This window comes from Taudactylus pleione, unplaced genomic scaffold (assembly GCF_031769625.1).
Source record: "Taudactylus pleione unplaced genomic scaffold, aTauple2 ptg000585l, whole genome shotgun sequence".
NCBI classification, from domain to species: domain Eukaryota; kingdom Metazoa; phylum Chordata; class Amphibia; order Anura; family Myobatrachidae; genus Taudactylus; species Taudactylus pleione.
The window spans coordinates 4,059,350-4,086,040 of NW_028284987.1; the positions used below are offsets into that span (position 1 = coordinate 4,059,350).

At 43.8% G+C, this 26,691-nt stretch overlaps 1 protein-coding gene across 1 annotated transcript; it reads right to left on the reverse strand.

The window, feature by feature from the left end:
- ASPA (aspartoacylase) lies at nt 1–24,992 on the reverse strand. The gene is made up of 7 exons (XM_088453678.1): nt 24,859–24,992; nt 24,114–24,369; nt 12,650–12,845; nt 11,360–11,453; nt 6,307–6,414; nt 4,612–4,721; nt 1–2,132 (listed from the first exon to the last, which is right to left on the reverse strand). Exons 2-7 carry the CDS (start codon nt 24,344–24,346, stop codon nt 1,935–1,937), a joined length of 939 nt encoding a protein of 312 aa, XP_088309804.1. The 5' UTR covers nt 24,347–24,369; nt 24,859–24,992; the 3' UTR covers nt 1–1,934.
- Between the last annotated feature and the right edge of the window lie 1,699 nt (nt 24,993–26,691).

The following is a 26,691-nucleotide window of genomic DNA, read 5'->3' on the forward strand; positions in this document are numbered from 1 at the left end:
TATTTTATAAAAAAGATAAGTGTTTATTGTCATCTGCAAGACTTGCATAGAAAGGAAGTGAGGACAATAAATCCTCTGGCTACTGTACGCTATTAGTTTGCAAAACTGGGTTATCCGTCCCAGTGAATGGAAAAAGACTGGCATGGTGCCTCGTAACACAAAGGACTGTTACTTACAAAGAAGACGCTGAGAATTAGTGGTAAATCTGGTTCTCCATTCTTATTTCTACATACATAGTAAAAGGTAGTTTCCTACAAACTGTATTTGTATAGTTAAAAGTTTTCATTGTTAATAATCAGGGGGCAGCCATCCTGATAAATATTTTTTTCTAGCATCTGAGCTACTCTCTCTTTTCTGTAGACCTTGCTTTATACTGTATATATATATAAAATACTTGAAAGGAGTACTGAGCTTTTCCATCCCCAGGACGCTGAACAGTTTTCTCGGGGCACCTCTGTTCCCATAGCACTTTCTGGTCTTCCTGCTCATATCTTCAGTTTAAAAAGACAATTTAATTTAATCCATAGTTAAACGAAGGTGCTACTTTAATTGCATTCTTCTTTTTTTTTTAATCTGCGCTTAGAGCACATAAGGAAATATATAAATGACCAGTGAAGTCACTGCATTTTGAAGTGTAATATCAGACTAGCTGTGCTACTTTGAACATATACGGTAGTTCATATAATCAGACTTTTCCTGGTGGTTACAACATGTTTCACTTTTTCTCAGAGCCACAGAGGAAAACTGTGCATAGACCTTTTACCTTCACAGCTTTAGGGCCATATTCAATTAGGAGCGGAAAGCCGTTTTTGCGTGTTTTTTTGCCATATGTTCGCCTTTTTTTTTACTCCGTATTGAAGTCCATTCCGTTTTCGCCTATGTGAAAAGTCAAGGCACTGAAATAGGTGATGCTTTTTCTCCACAGACTAGCAGGTGAAAAAAAGTGTAAAAACTATATTTTGGGATGCAGATGTTGAGAAACCACTCAAAACCCTTGGTACACCCCCCACCCCCAATGGACAATTCACCCCAAAACATAAATACAAAGTTCTGGGAACACCCCAAAAAATGCCTTTGAAATTTGGGGCAAAAATGGCAAGAGTGGTGGGACAACTTAAAAAACTAGTGAAATAAGCATCTGGGGGTGCTCTAAGAAGGGGCCAAGTGTTTGGGGGATTGCAGGTGCTTGTATGACGGAGGAATTTCACTTTGATAAAAAATTCACTTTAGAGACATTAAAAGATGCTAGCACCCATTTTCAAGTACCCCAAATTTGACTGAACTAATTATTTTCACCCAAAAATACTGCTTAATGCCATTCTGCACCACTTTTTCAAGGACGCTAATAACAAGGATTTTAAACAACTTCAGTACCCCAAATAGTTTTATTAGGTCTATTGGAAAACTTCTACATTGATCCCCAATGTTAGTGCATCTTTTTGGGGGGTAAGGCTGATTTCCTCAAGTTTTACAGTACTTTCCGCCTGTTTTGCATTCGCCACTTGCCGTTTTCCCCTGTTTTGGAATTGAATACGGTGGAAGGCGGGGACGCGCATGATAAGTTTTCGCGTCCAAAACACGCCATGTAAGCGAAAAGTCGGGCAGGAGGAACTTTTTTGCGGATGCAAAACTAATTGAATACGGCCCTAAGTTTTAAATGTAACCTTTGCTTTTAGTTAGTTGCTTGTTCCCTGCCTACATTCTACATGACAATTAATCCATATTACAATATCCATTATCTGCTGTCACTCACTGCCAACTAGTCACCCTAGAATTTAGGGAGTTGCAGTCTAACAAGGGCCGGAATGTAGGAGGTTTCATACCATTGTATAAAAGAAGCAAGAACACCCTGTGATGTAAAAAGACTAATGACTAAGTTTTCATCATGCAATCTGCAGATGAGCAACCTGACAGCATGGCTGTATGATTTGTAGTTATAGGGATTTACATTGGACAGCTTGCACAGTTAATGTCACTTTCTGGGTTTTGGCAAACGCCTGGTTAGTTTCATAGTATGCTGCCTCATTCACAAAAGTGGGATAAACAGTATCTTCTCCTTCATAATATATAACTTCACCATCCAGCGTTATAAACATAGGATCACCAGGGTTAAGAGCTGTCCAGTCCTGGTCCTGTAAAATATAATGCCATAAATGACATAGGCTGAATGGGCGAGCACCTAAACATATTTCATAGAAGTCATGGAGGCCAAAATCACAGTGACTACACAAAACAAAGTACCATAAAACATTTGCAGTCTTAGGTCTAAAAGACTTTCCGATGTCTAGCAATCCCCGGTTGATAAATATTTCCATCAACGATAGACATAATGCTATTCCCTATGCCAGTGTATACAGGCTAACCACATATGCACATAAGTAAAAAACAGAGCATGGCCAAAATGGAACAAATAGGCATAATGCACTTTTCAATTATTCTTACGATAGACATTTTTATTCACGTAATAAAAAACAAGAAACTAACAAAAATATATATTAAGTTTGTCCTGCCAGCAGCAGTACTAAATACAACACTTTTACTTTATTCAGTTTGACACATATATGGGATACATGGATGGAAAAACCTGTGTACAAACCCTTATTCATTTGATTAGAGCCACATTAATTCTGTACAACATGCACAGAGATTTACATGAGTATATGGCACATTCAGTCATGAGCAGTGGAGCAGGGGCGTATCTACCCATTGGCCAAGATGGCACTTGCCAGGGGCGCCAGCCAAGGGGGGCGCCATCCGTGGTGCCACCCGTGGCCAAGGGGTAGAATGAAAATAGGGCTGCCAGGGCTGCGGTCCCGTGTATGCCCCTGTGGCTCGGCGGCTCCTTAGTGCAGCAGCAGCATCAATGAGACGCACACGTCAAGAGCGCCTTGTTAAAAAAAAACTTTATTTATTCTATTGTACAAGGCAGCTGCCAGCAAGCAATGGCGGCTGCCTGGACCTTGACATCTAGGAAGTCCCTAGATGTCAAGGTCCGGGCAGCCGCCATCGCTTTCCGACGGCTGCCTGGTACAGTCAGGGGCGTAGCTCCAGGCGCCGTAAAGAATAGAGGGTGCGCCGGAGCCCGACTCTGCTACAACAGATACTGCATGGCCGTATACAGGTCACAGCTGTCTAATCAGCCAGCCGCCTGAGCCACGTAAGCTTCCCCCCTCCGCGCTCCCAACCAGAATCATGCATGTGACGTCATACACACGCGCATATGACTTCAGACGGGCGGAGGAGATTGGACTGGAGAGATGAGGTTCCCGGGATGCACCTATCCACCGTGGAGGGTCCTATCCATCAGGATCAAGTAATCCACAAGTTGGACACTGCTGCACTACTGGAGCAGGTAAGCTGCATTCAACAGGCAGCTGGGAATTTAGCAAGGGGGAAGGGGTACAGATGGAGGCAGAAGGGTGCACATATGACACTGAGAGGAATACGGGGTACAGACAGGCTGAAGAGGGTACAGTTAAAGGCACAGAAAGAATAGGGGGTACAGAAAGGCACAGAGAGGCAGAATGCAGCACAGATAGAGGCACAGAGATGAATTGGGGATACAGATAGAGGCACAGAGACAAATATGGCGTATAGAGTCAGTGGGGGGTACATATAGAGACACAGAGAGGCAGACGGATGAAAAGAGAAGCACGGACAGAAACAAGGAAGTACCGAGAATTATTCCGAAAATATGGGGGGGAGGGGGTGCCAGTCTATTACTTTGCCAGGGGCGCTCGGACCCCTAGATACACCCCTGCAGTGGAGGCTGCAGAGGTGGGGCTGCAGCGCAGTCCAAAATTCAAATAGGGGAGTCACACCAACTGCCAGTGAGTCTCGTTCGCCGATGTCTGGCAGCATTTTGGGGTAGCAGTTGGTGTGGCTCCCCTATTTGAATTTTGCACTGTGCTGCCTGCAGCCCCACCTCTGTAGCCGCCACTGGTCATGAGGTTTTGCAGCCATCACTCAGAATTAAATTGCTCCATATCACTCTCCAAGTAACGATGAAATTATTCAATTGTTAATGTTTCCATTTCAACTGGAGGGTGCTAGAGTTTTCACAGGTTGGTCTATACTGTGGCCCTGTAGATTGATATATTTATACAGATATAACCATCCATATGCGTTAGTGGCCTGTCTTGGTCAGTGGGGATATATTCTTTAATATAAAAGGTGTGTTGACTCTCACTAATACCCACCCACTTACTATGCTTCACACTACTGCATACTGGGTGGATACGAGACGGCAACAGTGACTACAGGGGAATTGTATCAAACCTTTGAGAGAGATAAAGTACCAACCAATTAGCATCTGATTGCCATTTTACAGGATGTGTTTGAAAAATTAGTTACTGTAGAAGCTGATTGGTTGGTACTTTATCTCTCCCCATTTTATCTCTTCAAAGGCATGACACTTATCCCCCCGTTGCTTGGCTATTGAGCTAAGTCACTGCTACCTCTGCTACCTCTAGCTACTACACAAGAGTATTATTATTGTTTACTTAGAGCATATACGTACTGTAGCACAATAGATTTTTTATTTTGTAATTACTGTACTCATTTTTTTCTTATAAACCAACATGTTGAACTATTTACTATAGTGGGGCATACCTGAAGGTTTTGATGGATAATAGCGCCAAGTTCACCATCCTCATTCCTGGGATAGCCAATCTTCTCCAGCACTTTGAACACTTCAATAGTACATGGTGGGAACTCTGTACCTGAAATGTATTTTTACAAAATGCATACGGACAGCAGTACTGGAAAGAGAATTACTACTATAGTATGTTATATTAATGCATTATTATTGAAAATAATTTTTATGTCATTTGTTAAATTGTACCTGAGAAAAATCTATTTATTGCTGTGAATAAAAATTGTTCATGCTATATGAGAATAATTATTATTAACATACATAAAGTGACATCATGATGAAGAAGAAGAAAAAAGTAGCTTAACGTGTGTATGTGATAGAAGGGTGCCGCCATCAAAAATAGTTAGTTAAAAAAAAAAGAAGCATAATAACCTATCATGTCCTCTAACAGAAGCTACTATAACTCATAATCAGAAGGGCAGCCAACTGACAGGACGCATCCCGAGAAGTTGTGTTCATTGCTGGCAGAAACTTTGTGGGAGTTCTGTTCAAGCATTCAGCCATATTGTTGCAGTAAGACCGGAATACAACAACACAGAAAAAGACTCCAGAGGGTTAAACTGGGGCATGGCTCATGATACCCAGCTTCTTGGCTGATCTTCCTGTACATCTAGATAACCCCAAGACACTCACCGTAGAATGCCCCGATGTTATCTGAGAACTGGGTGAAGGTTTAGGGGCAGCTCAACAAAAAACTGAGACCAATCCAGGGCAGGATAGTTGACTAAGGACTGCTTTTCTAAAGCCACAACACCAGGGAAACTAGGCTGAGCATAAAAGTAGGCATCACCCCAGCAGTTCTCTCTCTCTGCTTAGAAAGTTCTGATTAGGGGTTACTGCTGTTGGGTTAATGGGAGGATCTAGCTTGTTAATCAAAATGGGGAACACAACACTAACTTTGTCAGGTGGTGTGGCTCCCAAAAGTGGTGAGACATTGGACTTGAAACTTACATTGCTGGCAGAAGAACAGAAGCTCATGGCTCAGCCATAGGGGCAGCTCTTCCAGACACAATAATTCCTTTTAGATAAGGCTGTACTGTATACTAGGTTAGGTATATTGTTAGGTATATTGTCCCACTGGTAATTGTTCATGTAAAGTGCTATTATTATATTATATTGTGTTTGACAATAAACTCCCTTTACCCCTAATATGCCTAGGTGATTCCAAATCACTAGAGGTACAAGGTATACAAAGTCGACTTGGGGATAACCGGCTAGCACTGAGTTAGTAAGAGAGCCAACATGAACTCTGTATCATCATAACTTGGGATAAATTGCTACAATGAAAGTTTTCTATAAGTATATGAAACATTATACAAATATTGTTCTTGGCCATTTAACGCACTTAAGTGATGTTGCCGTAAATTAATAATCAGGACTTTAGAATTAAAGGTAACCAGTCAATAATGACCTGGGTCATAACAACTCAATGGCATAAAATATAATGCGTGCAATGATATGTTCTAGTCAAGTTGATGAATGTAGTACTGGCTCTTTTCTTGCTCCTTAAATCTACATCATGTAGATTAAAGGAGCAAAAAAGAGCCTAAAGGAAAATTGTATGTAAAAAAGGTAGGATCAAAAACACCACATTTAGGAGACTATAGATTCTTACCAATAATAAAATAATTTAGCATTTCGCACATCTGTACCTTGGTTGATGCTCTGCATGAAGTCAAGTGCATACTTTACTATTCTCCTCATGTTATCCAGGACATCTGCTCGAAGAACACCTTGAGGTTGAGGTCCTACTTCTATGCCTGTCAAACACAATCATTTGAATGTGTGAGCAGTTGGATATACTGTACAGTAATTTAACTGAAGTTCTCTGTAAAGGTGTACCTGTGATGAGACACTGGAGGGGCAGTCATCTAAATAAAAATATTCTTTTTTTCATGCTACAAAAGGCTACATTTGAGGGAAGCCAAAGACTAGGGCAAAATTGCCCAATGGTACAGCCAAGAAGAGGCTCTGGTGTTTTAATTTAATAGTGTACTTTTATTGACAGTTTTGTGTTGACCACTGATTTAGTTTTCACAGTCAATTATATTTGTATCCAGTTTTGGAATTAGTCCCCCTAATGCAGAGCCGGCCCTAGCCAATTTGACTGGTGCCCCCTACCCCTACACACACATATATATATATACATATACGTACTGTACATACTAGTAATGGCCCTGTAGTAGTGCCCACATACAGTAGTAATACCCCATAGTGATGCCCTTGTAGTAGTGCTCCCATAGTAATGCCCCTGCAGTAGTGCCCATATACAGTAGTAATACCCCATAGTAATGCCCATTAGTAGTGATCCCAAAGTAATGCCCCTGTAGTAGTGCCCATATACAGTAGTAATACCTCCATAGTAATGCCCCTGTAGTAGTGCCCCATAGTAATGCCCCATAGTAATGCCCCTGTAGTAGTGCCCATATACAGAAGTAATACCCCCATAGTAGTGCCCCTGTAGTAGTGCCCATATACAGTAGTAATACTCCATAGTAATGCCCTTGTAGTAGTGCCCCCATAGTAATACCCCTGTAGTAGTGCCCATATACAGTAGTAATACCCCATAGTAATGCCCCTGTAGTAGTGCCCATATACAGTAGTAATACCCCCATAGTAATGAGGGCGGAAGTGCCGTTCATGCCCATTAAGGCCAGCTAAACAAGTAAGTTGTCCCCTCGCGGGCTCGCTACGCTTGCCAAAAGGTTATATTCCCCCTCTATGCCCACTTGGATGGTAGGGAATGATGCTGGACACCTGGCTGATGACGTCAGGGTCCTGTCCGGGAAGGGGATTTAGACATTACCCAGGGAAAAGGTATATAATTAGCTAAGTGTAGAAGAAAGTGTGGTATAGATATAATAAAAAGTAAAGAGAGACAGTCAGTGGGAATCAGTATAATTTACATGGCCAGTGGTTCAAATCCCGACAGCGGCTGCCCGACACAGGAGGAAATCCCGATCGTCGGAAAGTAAGTATTTGCTAGTCTAATTCCCCCCACTAACCCTAACCCTCTGTTATGGTGCCTAACCCTAACCCCCCCCCCAGTGCCTAACCCTAATCCCCCTCTAAGTGCCTAAACCCAAGTCCCCCAGGGGGGTGCCTAAATCACCCCCCGGGAGCCCTAAACCTAACCCACCCCCCCACAGCTGTCTGATGCCGGGATTAAGCAGTCGGAAAGTGGGAGGTTGGCATTGTGTCCGCCGGCTTCCCGACTGATTCCCAGTCAGAGTGGGGAAAAAGAAAGCATCATGATTGTAGGTACAAATCATGAGGAGTCAGAGAAACATGAGGGGGGAGGTGATAGAAGAATGCACACTGGGGGAGGGAGGGGAAAGAATTCTACATACAAATTAATTAGCTGCAGAGTGAATGAAACAGGGAGGATGAGAAGAGGTGCTCAAGAGCTGAACAGTCAGGGGGTAGCATAGGCACAGGAAGAGCTACGCACCCAGTGAAAGAATGGATGCTAGCAGGGGTGTAACTAGAACTGTTAGGGCCCCATAGCACAATTCTGAAAGCCCGCCACCTCCCAGCTGCTAAAGAGTCACCTCTTTCCACAGCATTCCCTCAGACTTAAGTATACCCCCTGGTCAGGCTCTCCTCCCAATGTGAGCTCTTCTGAAGTCTGCACTGCTGCAGACTATCACAGCTATGTGCAGTTGCTGAGCTCTCACCTCTCCCTTGGGCGTCAGCTTCTGTTTGGCTGCATGAGCTTCTGCAGTCAGAGAAGTGTTAGCTCCTCTAGTCCCGGCCCAGTTCATCTCTCTGATGCTGGGAGGATGGGGCTGCCCGGAGCGGTCCTGCTTCACTCTGTTGCTGGGATGGGGCTGCCCGGAGCGGTCCTGCTTCACTCTGATGCTGGGAGGATGGGGCTGCCCGGAGCGGTCCTGCTTCACTCTGATGCTGGGAAGATGGGGCTGCCCGGAGTGGTCCTGCTTCACTCTGATGCTCGGAGGATGGGGCTGCCTGGAGCGGTCCTTCACTCTGATGCTGGGAGGAGGGGCATGCCTGGCGTGGCCCATGGTTATCATTCAAAGGGGCATCGTGATTGGGTGCAGGGGGAAAGGCGGGCCCTGGGAGGACTGGTTAGGCACCATAGAAGCAGGACCGCAGGCACCCACGATAGAGGGATGCATACGGCTAAGCTATTGTTTAGTCTCCACTCTGCCGGGGACCGATACCCGGCGGTATATTAAAAAAATGATTGCTGTCTGATTGATACCCCCATTCAGCGCTTTCTGTCGTAGATGGCGCCTGGAGCATGACCTCCACGGCTCCGCCCATGCTACACCCCTGCCTATAGTGCCGCTTATACAAAAAAAAGAAAACACTTACTTTAATCCCCGCTCCTGCATCCATCGCCGTCCTGTCCGCCCGGCTGCTCCTCGGAACTATGGGAGAGACGTCATGATGTTCCTCCCATAGTGCTCTCTGCGGGAGCCGGAGCTCAGGAGTGAGCTCCGGCTCCTCGGATCTATGGGAGAGACGTCATGACATCATGACGTCTCTCCCATAGTGCCTATGGGGAGAGCCGGAAGCTAGAATTCAGGTGAGAACTCCAGCCTCTGGCTACCGTAACACTGCAGGGAAGGAGCCGGGCGCCCGCTGGTAATAACATCTCAGTGGGTGTCCGGCTTGGAACCCCCTTGCAGCACCGGGCTTGAGGACACTGGCGCCGGGTGCACATGCTGCTCCAGCCCCCCCCCCCTAGTTGCGGCCCTGCCAGAATGCTCTTCTGTACAGAAGCTCATAGCTCATTCTGACCTGGCCAAAAGCTGAGCTGCCGATCGCGGCAGGCAAGGGGAGGGCAGCAGTAGAGCCATCGGATGCCCCTGGGCATTCCACTCGCCCCTAGGCATTTGCTTATAATGCCTATGCCTAGGGCCGGTTCTGCCCTAATGGGCAGATGGGAGAGATGACAATGCTGCCGGTCGCCCATTCTGGATCTGCTTCATCTGTAAGAAAATATGCTTCCCCACTAGTGCCCAGAAATTCTTGTTTACCTCCTAAATTTATAGTATCATCCCTGAATGTTTGTCCTATCGTATTCAGTGGTTGTCATGTTAGCATCAAATGATTATAGCAAGCAGTGTTTTACTACATTTTTTATGAAGAAGACAACAAGGTTCCATTTACAGGTCGGTGAATTAATATATTTATAAAGGTAAGTAAAATGTTCCTACTGATCATCTGAAATATTGGCAGAGCCATCGTAATTACCATTATTTATCAACTGCTTCAACCAAATATTCTGGTGCCTGTAGCAAACAAGATTATGGGGTCTAATTATCAAATAGCAGAAATATTTGGTATTGCCATTTATCACACCGAAAGAAAATCTTCCATCATTGATAGAATAGAAAAACAAAAGAATAAAGAATAAATGAACAAAGTGGTAGCTATCGCCGGAGGAAGCCAGCAAGGACTATCATCAGTGATAGCTATTGTCAGCCATGGCGCTCCTAATTAGGGAGAAGACCTATGACCTACAATAAACTAGTTTGCGGATGTAAGGCTTTTCTCTAGGTGATAAATAGACCATTCCATCACATTTTTTCATTGGGAAAATAGAATAAAACAGCAAGAAGAGCCATTGTTAATACTGTTGGAGTACCTTCCGACTGTCCTGACTTCCCATACCGATGAACTCTGATTACTGCACAGCCAATGCCATGCATAGCAAGGGCAGGTGTGTCTAGCACTGAATAGGTGCTTTTAGGGAACTGATTGCCCAGGGAATCTTTGAGAACATGTAGTCTCCTGCAATATATCATGAGGGTCAAACACTTTTCCTGTGACCAAGCTCAGATTTACAGTTTTTGCTTCCATTAGCCAAACACTATGGCATATCTATAATGGGTGCACACCATGCATCTATGTTCTGTAATACTTACCTCTCTGGAGTCCTGCGTCAGCAACAGCAGCACTGCACAAATCACCAGGAAAATGGTGCGGTGGCCATTTTCCCAGAGACCTGTGCATGCGCAGTAGACCGGCACAGCAGTAGAGTGTACTCTGTGCACCCCCTTCTAGAGAGGAGGCTGTTCAAATGGAGAATACAAATGGGTGTTCTCCTATCTTAATACACCCCTGTGTAAATATGATGGTAATTCATCATGTCGACAGTTGTACCGCCAACAGATGTAAGATGCTGTAAGCAGCATTTCGAGCTTTCTGCCATCCGTGTCTGCACTTCAGGGTCCTCATATGACATTCTGATTATCATTAATAATAACAGCATTAAACAATCATGCCAATCCTTTACTTATATAGGAATTACTGACTTCATGCAACATTTAATTATTTTCTTATCTTTACTATCTTACTTATCTTGTATTAAGCTGATTTTAACACTCATCATCTATTTGATGTGTTTATAATCTATATATTAATCCACTAAGATCGGTCCTGTCTCCAAAATTCATTGCACAGTTGGAGCCAGGGCACGTGGCATCCAATCAATGGCTTCCCCTGCAGCGAGCAATTGGACAGACTTGTATGGGGGACCTGTCTGCGCTGGGAAGGGGTAAGTATAGAAAGAAGGGTAGAGTGGCAGACAGCAGCAGGCATATTGATAAACTAGTTGATACCAGTAAAAGATATTGCAAGGGTGTAGTGCATTCCTTCAATTTGGACCACCTTTTTCACATCTCAGTGAATAACATATATACAGTAGGTGATGTTACAATGGAAATGACTTACCGACTGGATGTTTTGCTATAGAACGAGTGGTAGCATATTTTATTCCAGGATTCTCAATTAATAGAACAGAGCAAGGCACTGGAGCCATGGACTTCTGTGATATGACAAGGATCAGAAACATATACAAGTCTTACACTTTATAATTCTTACACTTGAAATGCAGATATGCACATAACATTACACAGATAACTGAGGAAGAGAGTGGATGAAGGTGTTATGTAACAATTTTCTGAAAAATTACTTTTTTTAATCAATTAAGGTGTTATGACCTAGAGATCATAGTAACAATGTATTTTAAATGATGGTAGTCTATTTACTGATATATTTTGTGTATACAAGTGCTAAGTTCAATTCTTAAGTCAGTTTTTAGTGGATAATTTATCTTTAACTCTAAATATCTCAGTTTCTTCTAAATGTAACATAGAACATTCATCCACTCGTCTCTTCAAATACATGTATGTCACATTGGTTTTTGAAGAGGTAATATGTATAATGCCAAAAGTTCTAACGCAGCCTAAACAATTTCATTCTAAAACCAGCATCTCACAGAGATTGCAGATGGCAAAGGACACCATCATAATTACATCAACATAAAGTATGTCAAGATGTGTAGCCATTGTAATAACTGTGCTTACAACTATCAGTTGTAGTTTTCTTTTATCACCTCAAAATGGAAAACCCCTTTAAACATAAGTTGTGTGTATATTAGTTGAAAGCAGTTTTAACAATGCAGAAATGGTCTCAGTAGGTGATAATGAAATAAATTAAAATGAGTATTAGTCTAAAGCAAATAATAAGTATAAAAATATAACACATAGAAAATATAAATATAAAATTTAACAAAAAAATAGCACATGAATTGTACAACTTCTAACATTCACGCATGCGCAGTAGCACTAATTTTCACGGACTACTAAAGTAATGGTGATAAGGATCGCAGAACCGGGTAATCTTTGAATCAGCTGTTTCCACACCAGAGCAATGGCGAATTGCTGCGGAAATCTATTATCCACCGTTGCCGCTCGCAGCAAGTAGGATACTTAATTATCGGGTGCCGCTCGTCCCCGATAATTAACATAATGAGTAGTCCCCTTTGTGTATAAATTAGTTATAGTAAATGAGGGTTATGTATAAGTCATGCTAGTTACATAATAAATGACAGTACATTTCCTATATTAATTTGATTGTTCCTTACAATGATTGTATAAAATGAAAAGTCAATCAATAGTTAGTTAGTTGACTTTAACAATAAAAAAATCTTGGTGCTGAATAGCTTGTACCAGCCTTTACCTGAATATAATGTACCATCTGAATGGTAAAATCATCTCTAGAGTCTTCAAGGATCAGTGTAACCCCCATTTGTGCAGTGGTATTGTGAAGGTCAAGGATGACATCATACGCATCTTTACTCCCCTTTGGTCCAAATATAGAGTTGATCTTTTGAGCTAGTGCTACTTCATAAGGTAATTTTACTGTATTTTCTTTGCTGGAAAATAAAGCATACAAGATGTCTTGTACGAATATGATGCCTAGAATGTATATTTTGAATCTAAATAATAGAATAAATAATAATCAGAGTCTATAAACGTACATTCCAAACTACTGACCATATGACTATCATTGATACCTATTTTCAGTTGAACAACAGAGTTTGGTTTATGTCTCACATATTTTTAGAAACAGCTGAATATAATTTCCTGAATATGTTCTTTGTTGAATATAGTGTATGTGGTGTCCCCAATTCAACCACATCCATATATAAAATGTGCACATATCAGTTAGATCAAAAATATTTTTACAGTCTTCATGGGCACTTATACCCAGGATCATGAGTCTGTAAAACCAAAGGCCTAGGATGGCACAGTAGGAGGCTTTAGGGCAAAAGGTTGGTCATTGTGCACTCTGCGACTGGCTTGGGAGTGAGGGGAGAGTTGCTAAGATATCTTAGAGGTATAATAAAATAAAATTCTAGTACTAACAACACTTCTTCAACATGAACATCCACTCTGTATATTATATATATATATTCAGCAGCTACAGCATGCCGCCTCCAGTAATGCTGTGATTATGGAGATGTTAGACAATGTCAACTTAGTAGCAGACAACCAATGTACAAAACTAGCTATGGCAAAGTGAACTTGCAATGGCTGCATTATACCATCACTTAATTTTGCGGACATAATGACATTTGTAAGCCAAGGCTATTGGCCCTAGAAATTTCAAGTGTCATAACATGAAGAACATGATGTGACAGGATGGCACATTTGGTGGCCTGGCAGGAGGCTCTGCTGAAGTTGTTGGCAGAGGAAATAGTTCCCCAGAGAACCGTCCCTCACAATACAGGTATGGGGGTGGCATAGTAATTTTAAAATTATATGTTTAAATGTGGAGATATCCTTTAATGTGAAAAGGAATACAATGTTTTCTTACATTTCTATATGGGAACCATGTGATATTAGCGAATGGGCTACATACTGTATATTGATTTGTGCCAGTTCTACCATCTCTGTTTCTAGATGGAGGCTGTCAGTGTAATCAGCAGACAGACCTGTATTGACAGAGATAGCAAGAAGAAAGAAAATTCTGTGACCCTGTAAATAATAGAGATTTTTTTTTTCTAAAAAAGTGTCATATATAAGCAAATAATTAAATAAATGAGCTACCAATGAATTAGATTACATTGTGGCTAGGAAAGAAAAAATCATCTGCAAGCGCCAGGAACCAGGAAGTCCTCAAGCGGTAAATGGGACCCGGGCCAGATGACCCAGTTACCCGTGTACAATTGGATTGCTGGGTTACTCAACCCAGGAATTCAACCCTTGCCTTTTTCACACCGAGCAGCAATCTAGGGGAACCCTGCAATAACGTGAGATTTTGCTGCTAGTCTAATACGACTTTTCCACTAGCTCCAAAACCCTGGATTACTGTGCTGTGTGAAAGGACAGGGTTGAGATCAGCCAGGTCAAGTGACCCGGCATTTCAACCCTGGTCACGAGAAGGGTTGAACACCTGTTCAACCCTTCTCACACGGGATAAATGCATGAACATATTCCCAGGAGCGACACGGCAATCTACTAGAAAAGGGGTATGAAAGGGGTATTGCACTGCAACTTGAACCCGGATTATTCCTGGATTGGTCCCATTCATATTGAACCAGAGTCTGCCCTGCTGAATTTGTGAGGTCATAAAAAGTGGGTGGTGACTGCTCCACAGCCACCAATCAGCTCATTTTAGGCATGACTAGGATCTTATAACCTGGGTTGCGCAATTTACACAGCACCATTACTCGGGTCATTCCTGGGTTCAACACTGGTAGTGACCAGGGCAAGATTCCCAGGTCACTTGACCCAGGTAATTTTTCAAGGACCCTTTTACACCGAGCTGCAACCCGGGCTATGGTTTCAGTGGAAAAGGGGTATTACTTAGGTTGGCAATCAGAGTTTGACACAAGTATGTCCTAATACTTCCTAACTGTCCTGATTAAAGCAGAACAGTCCTCATTAGCGAGCCTATAAAGGGGCTGTATTTTGCCCAAACTGGGTATTTATAAAAGAATCAGGCAGGGTTTGGGCTGCGTTTTCTTTGCCTAGATTTTGCATGTCTCAATGTTGGGAGGTAAAGACTTTCTATGTAATTAGAGATTGTTGGAGAAGTAAAGAAAGCAACTATGGCTGGCAAAATTACCCAGGTCCATCACTGATCTCTACTGGGGTATGGAATATGTGTTAGCTCCTTGTGCGCAATGTGGGGTATCACTTTAAGATTCGCCACTGTAGCTGTAGGAGATAGAGACACAAGAGCTGCAGTTGTACTGGAAAACAGCTCCAACAATCCTTAGCTAGCAGCCTGGGGTGTGTGCCCGTGATACAGAGGGAAGCCGGAGAGAGTCTGCAAACAGGGAGGCAAAGAAGAGAGTCTTATGTAGAGTACACATTAGATGATATGTTGTCCGATCCCGCTGATTGGGCTGACATATTGTCACATCGTCTAGTGTCTACCCAGTATGCGCTCCCTCGCTGGCCAACATTGGGGTTGTTCTGTCGTCCGTGCATGCAAGAATGATGGAGTGACCCAGCTGCCAACGCTGGCAAGGTCAATGGTACCGGTGAATGACATATCAGGTGGGAAGTCACAGGATCGTGCAGTGTGTACCGACTGGCCAATATATCGTTCATCTGCACCATTGGCCATCACATTGGGTGGTCGGCAAGTGTTTAACCACCTTAGGGTGTAGTCACCTCTTGTAGGATGTTGAGAATAAATTCACGCTACGTTAAGTGGAGGAATTGGCATGATATACCACCACGACTTAAAAGGCATAACAGGGTACACCCCTGAGTTGCCGATGTTGCTGCAAGGATCCTTTGAGAGTTGTGTTAAAGGGGAACAGCTAACTGCATTTTAGAGGTGTATTATAGAGATTAGAGAGCTGTACTGAATTGCTGCATAGGTGTGTGTTTCAAGAGAGAGATCCCGAGACAAGCTGCCTGTGGGAAACACATAAAACTTCAGAGACAGCCAAAGTCCAACTGCAAACAGAGTATGTACGGGACTTGTGCCACAAAGGTAGGTGTTTCAATGTGAGCGGAAAGCTGCCTTCAGCCTTATTTCTACAGGATTGGGTGTGACAAAACCAATTGTATAAATTTCTAGCAAATATTTCTTGTCAGGGGCATTGCTACCTACTGCAGTAATTATAGCGTTGCAACAATAAACTACCTAACATACAGTTAATTAATTAAAAGGGCTCCAAAGTGGATTTCCAAATCTCCAACCATCATACCCTTACAAAATTGTGTGGGTGTAGTCAGAGGTGCACTATCAGCCAACACCTTTACCCCATCCCCCCCTAACCTTACCTACCCTCTTCCTCCAGTCCCTTCCTTTTATATGATTTTAACTGTATAAAAATGCTTAGTCATAGGAATCATACTCCCCAGTGAATCCCCATTCCTCATATGGTTCAGTTTAAGGGTGATTTAAGTATGGTCTGAGATAATACATCTTATACTTACTTTGCATAGATCTTCTTTGTTGATAATAACTTGCATACTGCAACATGTATATTGCTCCTGGACAATATTTCAATGTTTATATTTGTATTTGAATGTCTTTGATATACAGTCAGGTACATAAATATTGGGACATTGACAGAATTTTCATATTTTGGCCTCTATTCACCACCACAATGGCTTTGAAATGAAACAAACAAGATGTGCTTTAACTCCAGACTTTCAGATTTAATTTGAGGGTGATTACATCCAAATCAGGTGAACGGTGTAGGAATTACAATGGTTTCTATATGTGCCTCCCACCTTTTAAAGGGGCCAAAAGTAATGGGACTATCAACTCAAAAGCTATTTCATGGATAGGTGTGGGCTATTCCCTCGTTATTACATTATCAATTAAGCAGGTAAAAGGTCTGGAGTTGATTCTAGGTGTGACATTTGCATTTGGAATCAGTTGCTGTCGACTCTCAATATGAGATCCAAAGAGCTGTCACTATCAGTGAAGCAAGCCATTATTAGGCTGAAAAATCAAAACAAACCCATCAGAGGGATAGCAAAAACATTAGGTGTGGCCAAATCAACTGTTTGGAACATTCTTAAAAAGAAAGAATGCACCGGAGAGCTCAGCAACACCAAAATACCCGGAAGACCACAGAAAAAAACTGTGGTGGATGACAGAAGAATTATTTCCCTGGTGAAGAAAAACCCCTTCACAATCATTGGCCAAATCAAGAACACTCTCCAGGATGTAGGTGTATATGTGTCAAAGTCAACAATCAAGAGAAGACTTCACAAGAGTGAATATAGAGGGTTTACCACAAGATGTAAACCATTGGTGAGCCACAAAAACAGGAAGACCAGATTAGAGTTTGCCAAACAACATCTAAAAAAGTCATTACAGTTCTGGAACAACATCCTATGGACAGATGAGACAAAGATCAACTTGTACCAGAGTGATGGGAAGAGAAGAGTATGGAGAAGGAAAGGAACTGCTCATGATCCAAAACATACCACCTCATCAGTGAAGCATGGTGGTGGTAGTGTCATGGCGTGGGCATGTATGGCTGCCAATGGAACTGGTTCCCTTGTATTTATTGATGTGACTGCTGACAAAATCAGCAGAATGAATTCTGAAGTGTTTCAGGCAATATTATATGCTCATATTCAGTCAAATGCTTCAGAACTCATTGGACGGTGCTTCACAGTGCAGATGGACAATGACCCGAAGCATACTGCAAAAGCAACCAAAGAGTTTTTTAAGGCTAAAAAGTGGAATGTCATGCAATGGCCAAGTCAATCCCCTGACCTGTGGGCCTGATTCAGAACCGCTTGCTAGCGCTATGCACTCGCAAGCGGGTCAATGGTGGCCCAGTGCGCATGCGCACAATGGAGCCGGCTCCGTTGTGCACATGCGCGAGACCCGGATAGCGACGCGCAATCCATCGCTCCGGGTCTTGTACCAAAGGGGGCGTGCTGTCAATGTTGAGTGACAGCACGCCCCCTTTGGTGGGTGGGCCGGGGGCATGGCTGCCCAGACGGAGGCGTTCCCATGGGAATGACTACCGTCTGGGGCCGGCCCCACTGACATCACAAGTGATGTCAGTGGGAGTGCTTTCGGCTCTGTTAGAGCCGAAAGCACTCTAGGGCTTGCGGTAACGAGACCCTACCACAAGGGTCTCGTCACAAGCCTAATGGTCGCGATGGTCTTGACCATCGCGACCATCTTCCTGGCCGCTCGCTATGGCTGTGGGTGGTCACCCACAGCTATGTGAGCGGCCAGGAGGCCGCTCTAAAAAAAACAAAAGCGCTCTGTCAGAGTGTCCAGCTCTGAATCAGGCCCTGAATCCGGTTGAGCATGCATTTCACTTGATGAAGACAAAACTGAAGGGAAAATGCCCCAAGAACAAGCAGGAACTGAAGACATTTGCAGTAGAGGCCTGGCAGAGCATCACCAGGGATGAAACCCAGCGTCTGGTGATGTCTATGCATTCCAGACTTCAGGCTGTAATTGCCTGCTAAGGATTTGCAACAAAGTATTAAAAAGTGAAAGTTAGATTTAGGATTGTTTAGTTTGTCCCATTACTTTTGGCCCCTTAAAAAGTGGGAGGCACATATAGAAACCGTTGTAATTCCTACACCGTTCACCTGATTTGGATGTAATTACCCTCAAATTAAATCTGAAAGTCTGCAGTTAAAGCACATCTTGTTTGTTTAATTTCAAAGCCATTGTGGTGGTGAATAGAGGCCAAAATATGAAAATTCTGTCAATGTCCCAATATTTATGCACCTGACTGTATTTAAGTGAATCTTTGTCTAGACCCACTCATTTTTTGTATCACTCTGTTGACCATTTTTCTTATTGAAAAACCAAATAAAAAGAGATTTAAAAAAAAAAAAGATTCCCTTAGTGACCCAGGCTGCCACCAATCAAGTAATTCTGTTCAGGACTGTTAGATTAGGGTCATCAACTATTGGAGTATTCAATGTGATAGAGCTCTAGTTTGGAGACTATTTTGAAGTGAAGCTGCATATTTAGGTCTGTGGAATTATAATCATAATAGATGTAGAATCACAGTAAAGTCGAACATTTGCAAGAACAAGTTATGACAGAGGGCCTGATTCAAACCCGGTCGCAAGCGCTGAGCGCTTGCAACCGGGTCGATGGTGGCCCAGGCTCCGTCGTGCGCATGCGCGAGACCCGGATAGCAACAGGCAATCCGTCGCTCTGGGTCTCACACCAAAGGGGGCGTGCTGTCGATGTTGAGTGACAGCACACCCCCTTTGGTGGGCGGGCTGGGGGGGGTGGCTGCCCAGACGGAGGTGTTCCCATGGGAACGCCTACCGTCTGGGGGCGGCCCCACTGACATCACAAGTGATGTCAGTGGGAGAGCTTTCGGCTCTGTTTAAGCCGAAAGCTCTCTGGGGCTTGCGGCCACAAGACTCTACCATAAGGGTCTCGTCGCAAGCCTGATGGTCGCGATCCATCCTCCTGGCCGCTTGCATTAACTGTGGGTGGCATTAAAAAAAAAAAGACGCCCTGATTCAGAGCGAGCGCTCTGTCAGAGCGTCCAGCTCTGAATCAGGGCCAGATTCTGGTGACAGCATCAATATTATTGTCATGTAAAAATGTTATTTATGCTATAGTGTTTATATTACTATATTATTGTGAGTATTTCCTTGCTCCTAATTATTGTTCTGAACCAAATTTATGTTTAAGTTTTACAACTATACATAAAATAACGGGGCCCAAACTACAGTAAGTATCCTTTCTGAGTCTGTAAATAAAATACTTCTTGTATTTACTAAATTATGCTTTACTGTGTGAGGGTGGAAATACTTGCTTCTCTGCTGTGGTGTGGAGAAGAGGAAGAACTAGTGTGTTGCTGAAGATTGGTGCCATAGCAGAGAGTAGACTTCTTGTATCCCATCTGAACTGATGCAACATGCAGCCTGTATTATCCTTCAACTTTAACATTAATACATTTTTTCTGGGTACCACAAATTTTCACAGGTCTGGGTATTCATATTAAAAAATGCATAGAAGTCACACTGGATGGCTGGGAGATCATGAGTGTATGGCAAGGGGGAAAGAGGGAGCCTACTTCCTTCTGCAAGAGATATAAAAAAGCAGCATTTACATTTTCACATTCCTCTGCACGGGCCTCCCTACAAAGACAATATGAACCTCCTGCAGCTGGGTTTTTTCTTTGCAGGCACTTCAGCTTCATACAGAGGCAGCAGCTAATGGTAGCAGTCCTGAGATTTCCTGGAATCTTGACAGATATATTTTCTGAAAACTTTGATACAGGATTACAGTAATATTGGTACAGTAAAAGTTAGATTATTAGGCACGCCGAATGGTGATTGCAGGGAGAAACCCCCACATTCCAAATTTTCATCTATAGACTACATGGGGGCTGTATATCCCAAAAGTTCAAAGTAAAACAGGACATTCCTGATCTGAGGGCACTGTACAGCATTCCTGAGTTTTGACTCGTCAGTGGGATAGTTGTGAGGTATCTCCCACAGACTAGTAATGAATAGTTGCCACAAACACCTGCACTTGCACATTGGTGCAAGTGCAAATGGAAGGGTGTAGGAGGGGAGTAAAGTGCTGCCTAGTGCTTCAAAACTGTCAGGCACACCCATTAGCATTGCCCTGTAATCAATGCTCTTATGGGTGCGAGTAGAATTTACTCTGAGCATTAGAGCATAGGAAGGGGTTAAAGAGAATTTGGCATAGGAGGTGACTAAGCCACATAGGAGGAAACCTGTAGGAGTAACTATTTCATATTTGAGAGCTGTGCCTCTAGGGGTGGTTTGTTTGGACTTCAGCATTCATGCTGCTTTGTTATATTTTAGGTTGTATTACAGTCAGTACTTGGATATGTGGAGATTCTTACATTTATTGGGTTGGGAAGCAAGTTATATGTGTGCCCTGTGAAAGGAACTTGGCCTTCCATTGGATAAGAGTGTACTTATGGCCTGATTCAGAGTTGGGAATAGAGTAAGAAATAGCAAGGAAATGTGTACCTGGACAAACCATGTTGAAATGCAAGGAGTGCAAGTACATACATTGTTTTTGCATGTGGGGTAAATACTGGTTGTTTTTGCATGTAGTCTACAAATGCTGGACAGCTTTATTCTTACACTGCAATTTAGATTTCAATTTGGACACACCCCTCCCAAATCTAACTCTCTCTGCCAGGGGCAGATTGGGCCGCCAGGAAGCCGGGCCGTTTCCCTTATTATATCTTTAGGGGCTGGCGGCGGCCCTTCCCTCACCCACCCTTCTGCCGGCCCAGCTGCAAGCTGCTGCGATCGGAGCTCAGCTCCGATCGTGCAGCATTACAGCTTCCACACGTGCCAACAACCGCCCCATTCCTCACCCAACCTTCTACTTTGACAGCCCAGCTGCCGCGATCGGAGCTCAGCTCCGATCGGGCAGCATTACAGCTGTCTGAACTTAAACAAAAATGGCAGACGGGGAGCTGCCGCGCATGCCCAGCTGCTGCAGCTCCCCCATAAGCCTTTGCGGATGCCTGTCAGTCACTTCTGACGGCACCGCCTCCAGGCTGTCTGCAGCCCGCCTTGGCGCCTCCAGGACGATCTATGTACACGCCGGCAGTGCAATGTACACGTATATATATATACATATATATATTCATATATACACTATGTGTGTGTAAGTATATATATATATATATATACACACACACATTATGTATATATATATAATATATACTGTATACACTATATATATATATATATATATATATATATATATGTATACTGTGTGTGTGTATATATATATATATATATATATACACACGCACACACACACCCAAAGTGCCGCCCATCTACTTGCTATATACTGTGTATGCGTGTGCATATATATATGGTTGCATACAGAGATGCTGAATCGATCATGCTGGGGGTCTTACTGTGATGAAATGCAACTTGCATACGTTTGGTGCAAATTTTGATGGCATAAGCAATGGTGGCGTCTAAAAGTACACCAAGCGGTATTGCAGCACTTGTAGTGTTAATGCTGGGTACACATTTAATGAGCACCATCTTGTTAGTGATGGTACCAGCGGTGGTGTCTGGAGCAATATCGCCATGGCGGGTGCCATGCATGGCCCTTGCTAACGACGTCACCTGTCGGACCTGCATGCAAGTCCAACGGGCAATATCGCTGACGATGTGCGGGAGTGTGCATCGTCAGTTAAATTGAGGATACACACTAGACACTGTTCCGAAAATGTCATCCGATCTGTCCGGATCGGACAACATATCGTTTAGTGTGTACCGGCCATAAGACTATGCGTCTCAGTCCTTGCAGATATAGACGCACGGCTGTGCACCATGCAAGGGGTTAGTAGTAGCCGCAACTGCGTTCAATTTAGAATCAGGGCCTATAAAGAGGGAGTATCCCATTCCCTCAGACCCCGCCCTTTCAACAGCGCCCGCCCCCATCAGGGCTGCTTCCAAAAATTTCCCGGGCTGGTTTTCCATCCCAATCCGCCCCTGCTCTCTGCATATTTTATATCTGCCCCACCTACAGTGCAACATGGTTTTACCAAGATGCACAGTTACTTGCTCCATCTTACTCTATTCCCAACTCTGAATTAGGACCTTAGTTGGCTTAGGAAAATAGGTATTTATGGTCTCTTATTATCTATGAGATTGCTAGCATCAAAAGGTGTTCCAAACTTCTTCTTTACTGCTTCATGTTGGGTCAAATGATTATGTATGTTAACTAACTTCATATTTGCAAAAGCATGGCTCTTTCTAATTAGCTCATAATGATTCGGTCCAAGATGATTATATTAGAGCCTTGGGAAGGCTAATTAAAATATATATTTTTTTTTCAAGGGAACAGTTTCTTTCTCAGTTCAGCATCTTAAACTTGAGGACATATTTATTAACAAGACAGAGGGCCTGAATCAGACCCGGTCGCAAGCGCTGAGCGCTCGCAACCGGGTCGATGGTGGCCCAGAGCTCATGCGCACGACGGAGCCGGCTCCGTCGTGCGCATGCGCGAGACCGGGATAGCAACGGATACTCCGTCGCTCCAGGTTTCGCAACAAAGGGGGCGAGCTGTCGATGTTGAGTGACAGCTCGCCCCCTTTGGTGGGCGGGCCGGGGGGGTGGCTGCCCAAACGGAGGCGTTCCCATGAGAACACCTGACAAGTGATGTCAGTGGAGAGCTTCCGGTTCTGTTAGAGCCAAAAGCTGTCTGGGGCTTGTGGCCACGAGACCCTACCACAAGGTTCACGTCGCAAGCCCGATGGTCACGATGGTCTTGACCATTGTGACCATCATCATGGCCGCTCCCTGTAGCTGTGGGTGGTCACCCACAGCTATGCGAGCGGCCAGGAGGCCGTTCTAAAATAAAAGAACCCGGCCCTGATTCAGAGCGAGCGCTCTGTCAGAGCGACCGGGTCTGAATCAGGGCCAGAGTGCACTAGTCAAATATAAGTTTGGACATTTTTCTATAGGATGCAGTATAGAAGTCATTGTTTTGGAAACAGACCGCCCAAGTGTCTTCATTTTCTTTGTCCCAATTTCCAAGACTCTTTTGGGCTGTGTCCTGCTCAGTAATTCTGCTGACAATGGCAGGTGCACGTGGCAATGATTGGAAGGCTCAGACAAAGGGGATTATGGGCGGTCTTATCTACTAGCTCCACCCACCACGCCATGTCCAAGATTCATGTGGCCTGCCCATTTTCAGACTGCTCTTAATAATCACATTGAAATGTTGGAAGGCATGCCACCTCTGAGCTAGAATATCATTGGCTGGAGTGGATGGACGCAAACTGCCAGTCTCCCCGTTACTGCCAGGCAGCACAGCAATCACACTGCAGTACCTTTCAGTCAACTGGGACAATGCCTATAAAAACAATTCCCCTAATATTAATGCAGTCTACTTTAACTATACATTAAGGTCACTTTAGAACAGCAATATACTGTATGTGGGCATGCAGCAAATACAAGGATCAATTAAATTCCCTATAATGAGAGCACATAACCACTGCAACATCACTCATTTTACCTCTTACCTGGGACAACCCCCATGGAAATCAGTAGAATGAGAGCTGTTGCTCTATCACAGTACAGAATGATCTGTGTAGCTGCCCATCGCTCAGAATAAAATTGCCCTATAGAGTAATAAATTTACTTTAAATTCAACAAAAGTTTGGGTTTCAGAAAAGATATCAGAAAACACAATGCTTTCTTACCTAAGATTTTCATTGTCAAAAACTCTGTTCAGGTCAGTGTCAATATATCTAAGACATTTCTCCACAGCTTTTGGGTTGGTAATAAATGGTCTCACCTCCAAACCGGGTCTGGTAATCTCCCCTCCATGTTTTAACCAGTGCTTAACTAGAAAGACTCCGGATAACTCATTTCCATGGGTGCCCCCAAATATAGCCACTCTACGTATAGCAGAGACACCACAGTTCCCAGCCATGTCTTAAACACTCTGGCAGGCAGCTGCAAAGCACATGAACAAACATGTCAGTATGCTTTATGAGGAATAATGAAAAAAACATTTGCAAACAAACAAGTCTTGTACATTATACAACTTAACTGTTCTTTCCCATTACATTCTGGTTTTCTGCAGTTAATTTAAAATAATATAATCAGCATTCATCATTGTGGAACATAAAGAGATATTTAACTAATGAAAATTAACATAATACATTTTCAAAGTCTGAGAAAAGTGCAATGGAGAGAAATAGTGCATAGATAGGACAAACCTGCAGTAGCCTGTATAAGACTCGCAGCATGTATCCAGCAAGTCTATTTATACTTCATTAAACATTACAGCTCACTTTTATTTTAGAGTTACTTTCCTTTGCCCTTTTGTACTTTCCAAGGTACATTAGAACTGCACAGCACTGTCAGTGAACAGTAACTTCTTTAGCACAAATGACTATCTATATAAAGTTAAATAAAAACTTTAACAAAACATAAACTTACATTAACCTAACCAAATATTTCCTTCACAAACAAAGCTGCAGATCTTTATGCATAGTCAGCCGAGGGACCCTGCAACATAATTTTATCCTGTTCGGAGATCCTATGGCAGTTTGTACTTTTTCCCAGAGCGAATAAACTTCTCTTCTGATGGAGCGAGCAGCTGAATCTTTAAGTTTGTACTAAACATCTTGCAGGATTGTGTTCATGCAACTGATAGTTTAAAAAAAAAAAAAAGGAAGAGAAGAAAAAGAGGCCAGCTTTTCTTGCTTCACTTCCTACACACCAAAAAAATCCAGACATGCAACCACATTAATTTCACAAACAGGCAACTCCTGTGTCTGCCACTAGATTATTGCTGACTACAATCTTTCTATAAATAAGTTACACATATATTAAATGCTAAAGCATACATGGTGTAAGCAGGAACCCACAGTACCTAAGAGAACAGGCTGGCAAAAATCCAGTGCAGCAACAGCAAGGGAACTTTGGACCATTCTCTCTTGCAGAACAGCTCACTCTATGCCCAGGGACAATTTGCTGACTCAGTGTCCTGCACTATACAACACTGTGAACTGGTCTCAGGTCACCAGTGATATTGTCAGGGCTGCCATCAGAGATTGTGGGTCCCGGGACAGCCAAAAAAGGCAGGGCCTACCCTTGGGATTAGTGCGTAAACCAGTTTAAAAAAAATATCAAAGTGTGGGGGTGGGTGTTATAACATGTTAATCTATAATATAGAGGTGAGAGTGAGAGCGCTGGGTGAGGGTGTGAAAGCAAGATAAAAGTGGGAGAGCAAGGTGAGGGTGGGAGAGCAGAAGGAGGGTGGGAGAGAGGGTAAAAGTGGGAGAGCAGGGGGAGGGTGAGAGAGAGGGTAAAAGTGGGAGAGCAGGGTGAGGGTGGGAGAGAGAGCAAAAGTGGGAGAGCAGGGTGAGAGTGGGAGAGCAGGGTAAAAGTGGGAGAGAGGGTAAAAGTGGGAGAGCAGGGGGAGAGGGGGAGGGTGGGAGAGAGGGTAAAAGTGGGAGAGCAGGGTAAGGGTGGGAGAGAGAGTAAAAGTGGGAGAGCATGGTGAGGGTGGGAGAGCAGGGTAAAAGTGGGAGAGAGGGTAAAAGTGGGAGAGCAGGGGAGAGGGGGAGGTGGGAGAGAGGGTAAAAGTGGGAGAGCAGGGTAAGGGTGGGAGAGAGAGTAAACGTGGGAGAGCAGGGTGAGGGTGGGAGAGCAGGGTAAAAGTGGGAGAGGGTAAAAGTGGGAGAGCTGGGGGAGGATGGGAGAGAGGGTAAAAGTGGGAGAGCAGGGGGAGAGGGGGAGAGAAGGTAAAGTGGGATAGCAGGGTAAAAGTAGGAGAGCAGGGTGAGGGTGGGAGAAAGGGTAAAAGTGGGAGAGCAGGGTGAGGGTGGGAGAGCAGGGTAAAAGTGGGAGAGCAGGGGGAGAGGGGGGAGGCGGAAGAGAGGGTAAAAGTGGGAGAGCAGGGTGAGGGTTGGAGAGCATGGTAAAAGTGGGAGAGATGGTAAAAGTGGGAGAGCAGGGTGAGGGTGGGAGAGATGGTAAAAGTGGGAGAGCAGGGTGAGGGTGGGAGAGAGGGTAAAAGTGGGATAGCAGGGGGAGGGTGGGAGAGAAGGTAAAAGTGGGAGAGCAGGGTGAGAGTGGGAGAGCAGGGTAAAAGTGGGAGAGAGGGTAAAAGTGGGAGAGCAGGGGGAGAGGGGGGAGGGCGGGAGAGAGGGTAAAAGTGGGAGAGCAGGGTGAGGGTTGGAGAGCAGGGTAAAAGTGGGAGAGATGGTAAAAGAGGGAGAGCAGGGTAAGGGTGGGAGAGAGTGTAAAAGTGGGAGAGCAAGGTGA

Bases quoted from the DNA above. Each gene is read 5' to 3' on its own strand.
- ASPA (XM_088453678.1), bottom strand. From the start codon at position 24,346: ATGGCTGGGAACTGTGGTGTCTCTGCTATACGTAGAGTGGCTATATTT. The intron at 11,454-12,649 runs GTAAAGGCTGGT...GTCATATCACAG, and splicing joins AGATGGTACATTATATTCAG to AAGTCCATGGCTCCAGTGCC. The intron at 2,133-4,611 runs GTATGCCCCACT...TATATTTTACAG, and splicing joins TTATCCATCAAAACCTTCAG to GACCAGGACTGGACAGCTCT.